The sequence below is a fragment of the Chiloscyllium plagiosum genome, chromosome 13 (assembly GCF_004010195.1).
Source record: "Chiloscyllium plagiosum isolate BGI_BamShark_2017 chromosome 13, ASM401019v2, whole genome shotgun sequence".
Taxonomy (NCBI): Eukaryota; Metazoa; Chordata; class Chondrichthyes; order Orectolobiformes; family Hemiscylliidae; genus Chiloscyllium; species Chiloscyllium plagiosum.
The window spans coordinates 67,214,907-67,225,533 of record NC_057722.1 but is presented as its reverse complement, the minus strand read 5'-3'; the positions used below and the strand labels follow the sequence as shown (position 1 = coordinate 67,225,533).

At 43.0% G+C, this 10,627-nt stretch overlaps 1 protein-coding gene across 1 annotated transcript in view; it reads right to left on the bottom strand.

The window, feature by feature from the left end:
* Positions 1–349: 349 nt before the first annotated feature.
* tm4sf18 (transmembrane 4 L six family member 18) overlaps positions 350–10,627 on the bottom strand; it is a 16,487-nt gene continuing 6,209 nt past the window's right edge. The window contains exons 2-6 of the mRNA XM_043702991.1: positions 9,917–10,006; positions 9,676–9,818; positions 6,174–6,354; positions 3,884–3,931; positions 350–2,779 (exon numbers count right to left, since the gene is read on the bottom strand). Of these exons, the coding sequence (XP_043558926.1) occupies positions 2,762–2,779; positions 3,884–3,931; positions 6,174–6,354; positions 9,676–9,818; positions 9,917–10,006 (480 nt within the window). The 3' untranslated portion in view covers positions 350–2,761. The remainder of the gene's footprint in view (positions 2,780–3,883; positions 3,932–6,173; positions 6,355–9,675; positions 9,819–9,916; positions 10,007–10,627) is intronic.

Below are 10,627 nucleotides of genomic sequence, written 5' to 3'. Positions count from 1 at the left end.
ACTTAACTGATGATGTTATTCATGAGATTGGTCAATTTTATTGTGATATTTGCTAAACCAAGATTATCTAAATGAACTTGAACAATCACACTAATGCCAGGAGGTCAAGTCACTCGGAATTCAAACGTAATGTACCAGACACAGACGGCATCAACATTTTTCCAGAAATAACCCTGTATCTGTCCAATTTCAGTTTCCCAAAAGAAGACCATTCATCAAATTCAGGGCAATAGAGTCAGAGGCAGCAGGTGTAAAGAAATTACCATCTGCATCTTTTCCTTGTGGAATTGAACCTCTCAGAATTTCATGCGTAATGAAAAATGATCAGCAGAGCTTCAAGATTTTGTGCAAATTAGAGTATTTACATTTATTAAAGATCTTTAGTAATTTCAGAACTTCTCAAAGAACTTTTACAAAGATACAAAGCTACTTCTCTCTCAAAACTGGCAACAGCCTTCAGCCCAAGGGTGTTATGTAAGGGGCCAGCTCTGATGAAGAATCATCAAGACTCAAAATATTAGCTCTCTCTCTCTCTCTTTCCACAGATGCTGTCTGATCCACTGTGATTCCCAGCACTTCTTGCTTTCAGTACAGATTCCAGCATCCGCAGTAATTAGCTCCTGCCCTGCGCTATGTATGGGGGCATGTTCAAGCCACTCCAGGTCAGAGGGGGGTTAAGGTCTACATGTAAGGCAGGCAGAGATAATCAGCACAAGACAATACCAATAAAGCCAAATTATTCCCGCTGCTGGGAATCAGATACACAGAGATTGCTGGAGAAACTCAGCAGGGCTGGCAGCATCTGTGGAGAGAGAAACACAGTTGACATTTTGAGGGTTCTTCTTCAGAACTTGAACAAGTCTGGGGGTATCTAGCTGAACTATCCAAATAAATTCCTTTTAATCAAGCAAATGCATTTTTTGAAAATTCATGGCTCATTCCAAAAATGGCTGTTTTATTTCCCGTCACCTCCAATTCTTAAACAGTTGGCTTTGAGAGAGTGTATCTTCATTGTACACATGTGTAATGTAGCAAACTGGCCGGTAATTTGTGCTTGCTGAGGTCCCAGAAAAATCAATGAAGTAAATGGCCAAACCATCTATTTTTGATGGCAAGCTTGAAGGACAAACATAGGCCAGATATCGCATATCCTTTCTTTTATCAGTGCCCTGGGATTGGAGATCCTTGGAATAGTCAAGCGTGGATCTAAGTGAAGCACAGCTAAGTTTTAGCACAGATGGGTTGAGGATAGGGCAGAGATGCACTTGGTGATGCAATCCCAGAGGACACTAGGTCAAAGCCAAGTGGGATGCCAAGATTGCAGTCAGACTAAGTTTCAGGCCATGACCAGCAAAAAGAATGGGGAGCGCTGACCAAAGCCAATGGCACCACTTTCGTCAGTATTTAATAGGAAGACATTACAGTCCATCCAATCCAAGATATTGGGCAAGCATCATGACATCAGGGAAGAAGTGGAGGGGTCAGCAGTGGTGTGTCAGTGGAGCTGGGTGTCACCATATGGAATCTGGCGTGTGTTTACAGGTGATATTGCTGAGGAGTAACATCTAGATGAAAATAGGAGAAGGGTCAAGGATAGATCCTTGAGTGATACCACATGGGAGAAGGAAGGGAAGCCATTTCAAGGAATTTTCATTTTTTTCACTGAATATAACAAGAATGAACCAGATGTGGCTGAGTGTGAGTGAATGGATGTGTTAATAAGTGAATGAGGGTGTGGGTGAGTTAATGGATGTATGAGTGGTATAAGTGATTGTGGAGGTGAGTAAGAGTGTGTGTGTGTGTGCATGTGGCTATTCATAAATGGATCTTTGAACAGGTGAATGGGTTTGTGGATGGGTGTGAGTGATTGTAGGTTTGAGTGGGTGAATGAGGGTGCAGTTGGGTGAATGAGCTGGGTACAGTTTAAGAGTTGAGAGACTGGAGCACTTCAGCCATTTCCTCAAAATCCTGTTGTGTTTAGGGATAAGCTGAAAATTTCACAATTGTGATCAATATATTTTGCTAGGCAAAGCTATTAAGGGATATGGAAACAAAGCCAGGTAAACAAGATTTAAGACACAGATCCTGGCATGATCAAATTAATGATGGAACTCTTGTTTGAATGTCACCGAGTTATAGAAGCGTATTATAACCGCGATAATCTCACAATGCAGAGTTCCCCAGCGACCGGCTCTATCGCTAAGCAACAATAACATGGATTGCACTGTCCATCAACTTTCATCAGGATAACCACTGGCGGCAAGCAAATAAACAGCAGCCCAAAATAGAACTAAATCAACCTTAGGGGGCAGGCACTTAGGAAAATACCAGGAAGTGGCTAAAAAATTGTCACCTCAATGTAAAGTTTCAGTCAAATATTCTAAACCATTTTAGGGTTTGAATCCTTGACCGAATCTAATTGTTGCTGGGAACTCCATGGCCGTACATGATATCAATGTTCATCATTACTTCATTTACAGAGTGCGTACATCTTCTATACATTTAACACTTAACACTGGGATGAGAATAAGACCTAATCAAAGTATTACACAGGCTCTGAACTTCCCCGGGCTGTTTGCAGCTGATCTCCTGTGACTTTGACAGAAGCCTGTGGGGGAACCCAGTTTGTTTCAAGCTTTGGAAGTTTGAAGGGAGAAACGTTTGAGGAAATTCAGAGTCATGATTCCAGGCAGTGAACAAAGCAATGAGGCCCACCAATGAGGCGCTCACTCTCTTCCAATTGACACAAGTCAGTTGTGTCTTATACTGCTCCATGGTTCTGTAAAGAGAGACAAGATGAGTGCTGGCAAAAGATGAGTAAAACATAAGTAAAACCCTCGTAACTAGACTAAATTAATCAGTGCTATGCTCTTTGGAACAATTAGTGGACAATCGATTAATGAAAAGTGTAAAATCCTTAAGGTTCCCCTTGAGGCAGCTCATAAATGGATATATTTAGCCGGACAGGACTCTTTTAGATTACTTACAGTGTGGAAACAGGCCCTTCGGCCCAACAAGTCCACACCGACCCACCGAAGTGCAACCCACCCCCCTACATTTACCCCTGCACCTAACACTATGGGCAATTTAGCATGGCCAATTCACCTAACCTGCACATTTTGGATTGTGGGAGGAAACTGGAGCACCTGGAGGAAACCCACACAGACACGGGAGAATGTGCAAACTCCACCCAGACAGTTGCCTGAGGCAGGAATTGAACCCAGGTCTCTGGCACTGTGAGGCAGCAGTGCTAACCACTGTGCCACCATGCCACCCACTCTTATCACACATTTTCACTGGAAGGGGGTGCAAGTCATGGTGTAGGTCCTGCCATCATTACAACTTGACCTTCAAGCCGTATTCCTGCCTAGGAGTTCTACCACATTCACTGCATCAATACTCCCAGTGATCTCAGTTAAACATCTCTCGATTCTGCTTGTAAACTAGGCCCTGAGGTTACTCGGTCTTTGCTGCTGCAGTCTGACTCTAAAACGAGAGGCTGTAAGATTGTATGGTACATTTCAGGTATTATTAGGTCTCCTACTAAAATAGATCCCAACCAGCATTCCAACCCCGCCCCACCACCCACACTGGGATTTCAAATACCAGAACACATCACTCGCCACCAGGTTCCAAAATCCCTGGAGTGCATCTCATTCTCCAATACAACCAGGTGCTAGTTTATCTTCCTCCCCTCATCTTAAGCGGCCAACCCCTATATCCCTTCCCATATACATGCTCCTGATCTCACCCTCCCTCTCAACATTCCTCAACTTCACTTCCAGTCACTCCCACTATTATTCCCAGTGCTCACCACCCCACCAATCAAGTCCATCTCTTTACTCTCAGCCTCTCCCTGCCAATTTCGGTATTTATTACTGACCTGATACACTGTTCCGACACTGACGTCAATCTCGGTGCACTCCTTGGACTTGATTTGAAAAGAAAAGGAAAGAGTTAGAACTGAGTTTGCCATACAGCTTTTGAGGAGAGTGTGACTAGCAGAAAGAGGGAGAGGAAAGGAGTTCAAGACAAACCAAAAGACAGAAGTAAATGTGCAGGATGAGTTAGGAAGTTGAGAAGACGCAGGTGAATTGGATGGAAGAAAGCACAGCCTTTTTTCTTTGTCCATCAGAGTAAGAAATTGTTAACATTTGATTAATATAGCTTAAAACAACTTTATTAAAAAAAGTAAGCATTTTAAACACAATGTCAATCATCAACCTGTATGTAACCTGATTTTAAATTTCTGAAAATTTATTATATTGGGGGCGTAGTAGATTGATTCTTGGGTTCAATGGTGTATGCTGGTGAAGCTGAGGCTAATACTCTGGGACCAATGATTCAGACCCCACAGACTTTAATTCAACTTTTTAAAAGGTATAGAATTGAATTGAAAGCTAACCTGAGAGATAATGACCATGAAGCCACTATAAATAGTAGTAAAGCTCTATCCGGTTCACAATCTTTTTTTTTCTCTCATGGGATGTGGGCATCACAGGGTAGACTGACATTTACTGCCCATCCACAAATGCCCAGAGGGCAGTTCAGAGGCAACCTACATCTGTGAGTCTGGAGTTACATGTAGAGTCAGAGTGGCAGATTTCATTCCCCAAAAGGACATTACTGAACCAGATAATGTTTTTACAACAATCAACAGAAGTTGCATGACCACTTGCATAGCTTCCAATATTTATTGAATTTATATTCCATCTTTTGCAGTGGTGGGATTTGAACCCACGAACCTAGCATAGGGAATACTAGGCTACTAATTCAGTGACATGACCACTACACCACTACCTTCAAGGAAGGCAAGCTGCCAGACTTACCAAGTCATGACTTCAGGCCCACTCCATTGTTCACTCATAACCGACAATTAGGGATGGGCATCAAATACTGGGGTTGCCAGTCATGCATGAATGCCATAAAACAAATTTCAAAGAATTATAATCAAAGGTTTTTAAAACCTGCCTCCTAGTGACATTCTCCCAAAAAGAACTAGCTTAAATTTAAGAAATGTAATCTTAAACGAATGCACGAGCAGAATCTCCCAATGGTGATTGATGAAGCCTGGGAGGATGTCTGGTTTCATGGATGGAACATCCTTTAGGCATATGTTTAAAAATTGGTGCATGTTGTAGGTATTTTTAACCAACACATTCAAAAAGTGCTGGAGTAGGTGAGATCTAATTCAGAAATATGGACACTACAACGGTATCACAAGAGCCAAAGCATGTTGCATGGTTGTCTGAAAGGGTTAATATTGAGATGTTCCTTAAGCACCACCTACTTTGATGATGCCAATATGGTCATGGGCAGAGCAGTTGAAGGAGTAGGTCCTCATCTCTTCGCCTCTTCCTTGGCTTCACAACAATGCTCATCATATCAAGGTAATCTATAACTAGTTGGGGCAAACAATAAACTTTCTTTACAAGGATGTTGCCAGAGTTGGAGGGTTTGAGCTATAGGGAGAGGCTGTACAAGCTGGGGCTGTTTTCCCTGGAGCATCGGAGGCTGAGGGGTGACCTGATAGAGGTTTATAAAATCATGAGGGGGCATGGATAGGATAAATAGAAAAGGTCTTTTCCCTGGGTTGGGGGAGTCCAGAACTAGAGGGAACAGGTTTAGGGTGAGAGGGGAAAGATTTAAAAGGAACCGAATGGGTAACTTTTTCATGCAGAGGGTGGTGTGTGTATGAAATGAGCTGCCAGAGGAAATGGTGGAGGAGGCTGGTACAATTACAGCATTTAAAAGGCATCTGGATGGTTATCTGCATGAGAAGGGTTTAGTGGGATCTGGGACAAGTGTTGGCAAATGGGACTAGATTAGGTCGGGATATCTGGTCAGCATGGATGAGTTGGAACAAAGGGTCTGTTTCTGTGCTGTACATTTCTATGACTCTGTGACTCTATAGCTGGACAGTCTTTTAGTTAGACTAGGAAGTGGCTTTCCTCTACCACAATAGACACTCAGCCCTGGGGATTCCTACACTTAAAGCAGATGATGATAGCTTGTCCAGACAACAGTGCACAAAACCATGGAAATTCCTCATGTGGTTAAAACCCCATCATCATTTCTTCCTGGGTTACATGGAACTCAGGTGAAATGTACAAAAACCCGCCACAGTGAAGTGGAAGTTCTACACCCAGACGGAAACCGAAATGTTTGATTACCTTTTTACGGTGACAACAGTTTCCCAAGGTTCCTGTAGCTAACCCGATTATGACGTGAGCAACAATCAAGGCTAATTGAAGCCCGCTGAGTGCTAGCAGAATGGAAAATAGTGTGACATTCCACGCCACAATGTGGCTCGGTTCTCTGCACTGGCTCCATGTGGTGAGGTCAATGAGATATCTGGATAAGGAAAAATATCACAAAAAAAGATTTGTGTTCTTTAAACATCTCACCAAGTCAACACTAAAAGATCAATATTTGAATGCATTTCAGACAATCTGTACTTCAGCCCTAGACACTGTATCTATACAGATTGACATCAAATTGCACAATACATAAGCAGGCATTTAGCTGAGTGGTGTTATGTTGGTGGTCATGCGCAACCATATCATCTCACATTTCAATGTTCCTTTCTCCCTCAAATTTATCATCCCATTCAGCACACTCGTGCCATTTGCTTCAAATGCACCATGTAGCACCAAGCACCCACATTAACTTAATGTCTAAAGGGGCTTTATACCAAAAGATGGTGGTAGAGTCAGTAGGAGAGTTAACTGAAGGAAAAGTTAGTGAAGGTAGGCCTTGAGAAGGTAAAGTTGATAAAGAAAAAGAGAACGTTTATAACACTGAAGGAGGGCATTCTGCACACGGCATGTTTCCGGCCAATAGTGGTATCACCGCTGGAATGTTAATCCAGACATCTAGGTAATGACCTGGGCACCTGGGTTCGAATTCTGCCATGGTAGATGTTAGAATTTGAATTCAATAAAAATCTGGAATTAGGAGTATATTGATGACCATGAATCCATTACCAATTGTTGGAAAAACCCATCTTCATTTCGGGAAGGAAACTGCCATCCTTACCCTGTTGTGGTCTACATATGACTCCAGACCCACAGCGATACAGTTGTCTCTTAACTGCCCTCTGGGTAATTAGGGATGAGCAATAAATGCTGGCCAGTGATGCCCTCATCCCATGAGTGAATAAAATCCAACAAATACAACGTTCCAGTCTTTGGTCTGCAGTTTAATAAGTTGCAGTCTTTCTAACATGTCTTTTTTTAAATAGTATAAAGGTTTCTGCCTCGACCAACTTTTCAGGTAGTGAGTTCTAGATGCCCTCTAGCATCAGGGTGAAGGCATTTGCCTCACCTCCCCTAGAATGCAGCTGAAATGAAGAGCTTTAGGAAGGGCATTGGAGTTGGAGTTTCACAGGAGGTTGCAGAATTAGCTCCTTGTTTGGTGTTCACATTACAAGTTCAATGATAATACAGTCCAATATCCTCCTGAAGTTCACTGGCAGTCTTTATGTGAGACATGTTAAGTGTTTTTTCTTCCTTCACCCAACCCACCACAAACCTATTTAGTGTAGCCGTGCACTGTTACGAAATATAGGAAGAGATAGATGATTATACGTCAATGGAGTTGATCACAGAGGTGGATCTTTTTGTACCCAATTAAACTTGGGGCTCAGAGAACAGAGCAAGAAAACTAATTTACATAATAAAACCAAGAACTTGCCAATGCTGGAGAACTGAAACACACAGAAAGTAGAAAACGCTGGAGAAACGCAACAGCAGAGAAAACAGAGTTAATGTTTTGAGTTCTGAAGTAGGGTCTTTGGGTCTTGAACTACTAACTTTGCTCTCTCTCCACAGTTGCTGCCATTCTTACTGAGTTTCTCCAGCAATTTCTGTATTTTTTGAAGAAAACTCCCTTGTCTGACATCCAGTCTTAATAAAGTTGTCACATCTCTGAGGAAGTGAGCTGATGTAACGATGCCTCATGAGGAGAATTTTTAGCCTGTTTGAGCCACTAAGTAGCTCACAAATGTTATATACTCCTCTGTTCAATGCACCACAGAAGGTTCAAAATTCTACTGCTAATGTCGCATCATTTCTCCATCGTACAATATATAATATTTAACACTTGGTAATAATGACCCACTGCTATTAAAATTATCTAACTATATTTCATTGTTTCGATGGTGCTTCCTAGAACACACCTTTACTGTGCACAGATACAGAAAGCCTCAGCAGGTATGGCAGTATCTGTGTAGGGAAAGTAGAGCTAACGTTTCAAGTTCAGCAAACCTTCTTCAGAAATAGTTTCTCACGTAAAGAAAAGCCTCATCTATTGAAAACACATCAATAGTCATAATTGTTGTACCAAGTATGTACAATGCAGAAAATTCTACTGGACTTCCTCTGCATCCCCTCCAAGGATGACATGTCTGGATAGTACATGGATGGGATTGGGCTGGTGGGATATGAGTCAAGAGTGTGGTGCTGGAAATGCACAGCAGGTCAGGAAACATCCTCGGAGCAGGAGAGTTGACATATCGGGCATGAGCCCTTCATTATACCCGAAATGGCAACTCTCCTGCTCCTCAGATGCTGCCTGACCTGCTGTGCTTTTCCAGCACCACACTCTTGACTCTGATCTCCAATCCTTGTTTTCTCCTCCATGGTGGGACATGAACCAGATGCAGGCACTGGGACCAGATTAGTTGTGAAAACTGGACAGCATGGCAAGTTGGGCCAAAGGGCCTGTTTCCTTGCTGTAAACCTATACGACTATATATTAATCTATGTGAGGCCTGACCAGCAATTTTAGCTCAACGTAACTTCCCTCGTTTTGTACCTCATCATTATTACAGAGCCCAGGGTTGACAATCTTTTAGAGTTATCCGAGAGCCAACAGAAATTGAATTGAGCACCATGCAGCTGAGCTATAGAGAGACAGTTCAATTTCCAGTGGTGTGGGAGCTTGGCTTGTCACCAGGATGGGACATATTAATCTATCAACAGGAGCATGAGCCAGGGACGCATTAAAACCTCAGAGGAAAATTGGCAATCTTATAAGAATCCTGAGGCTTTTTTTTCTTAAAAACAGCCTTAACAAACTGCCCATTCATTTTCAAAAAGTATTGCACTTAATATGATTCATCACCATTGATGTCACTTCAAATATTGAAGCTGTGAATGTCCATCTATAGCAAGATCTGGACAATATTAATGCCTGGGGGTGGCACGGTACCTCAGTGGTTAACACTGCTACCTCACACACTCGGGTGACTGTCTGTGTGGAGTTTGTACATTCTCCCCGTGTCTGCATGGCTTTCCTCCAGGTGCTCCGGTTTCCTCCCACAATCCAAAGATATGCAATTTAGGTGAATTGGTCATGCTACATTGCCCATAGTGTTCAAGGACATGTAGGTTAGATTCATTAGTCAGTGGCAAATATAGGATAATAGGATAGGGGAAAAGGTCTGGGTGGGCTATTCTTCAGAGGGTCAGTGTGGACTTGCTGGGCTGAAGGGCCTGTTTCCACACTGTTATGATTCTGTTGTGACCCCCAGCCTCTCCATTCTGGTAAATGTTTATAATTGTATAGTTCAGTTTATATTGCCTCTCCCTATTCTTACTCCCAAAATATTATCACCCTGTCTTCCTTTCAAATGTGGCAATGTTAAAATTAGATTATTTGGGGGTTTTTCACCTTCCACTCGTGTGGTTGAAGGGATAGTTCCATCCCAGATCCGTGAGGCAGTACGGGCCCTTTAATAAACCCAGAAGAGAGACATTGAAACAATATCCAGCACCAGCCATTCCGATCAGCGACACCATAACCACGGTCAGCACCTGGTTGAAAGAGAAAAGGCAATAATTCAGCAATACTCTTATCCAAAGCAATCCGACATTCTGCCAATGAAGGCAGAATAAACTAAGGGAATTCTTACCACACGGCTCTTGCCATAAATTCTTGTTTGACAGTGACCATAGATGTTATCATTCCCAAGGCCAATGAACACCACGATTGGAAAAATCATCTGCAAAATAAAAACAGAACAATATATTCAATGGAATTGATAGTATCAGCAGCCCTCTCCATTTGGACCAAGTGGTGTTTCCATTCCCTGAAACTAGTCAATCTGTCCTCTCAATGAAGGAGATTGCTATCTGTTCCTGGACCATGGAGTTAGTGTCCATGGGTTATGAAGTCAGGCTAAGTATAGAGTCTAGAGGCACCAAAACATCACCCGATGCCTTATGAGCTCCAACTGAACTCAGCAGCATGCTTCCAAGCCAGCTACCCCCTTCCTCATTCCCCTAACCCACCTACCCCCCTTCCTCATTTCCCTAACCCACCTATGCCCTTCCTCATTCTGCTCCCAGGAGGACCAATTCCAATACCAAACAACCCAGATTGCCTCCTCCTTCAAAGACGCCATTTCCCCTCAGATGTGGTTGACGATGCTCTCCACCGCACCTCCTCCACTTCCCGCTCCTCCGCCCTTGAACCCCGCCCCTCCAATCGCCACCAGGACAGAACCTCACTGGTCCTCACCTACCACCCCACCAACCTCCGGACACATCGTATCATCCTTTGTCACTTCCGCCCCCCCCAAACAGACCCCACCACCAAGGATATATTTCCCTCCCCTCCCCTA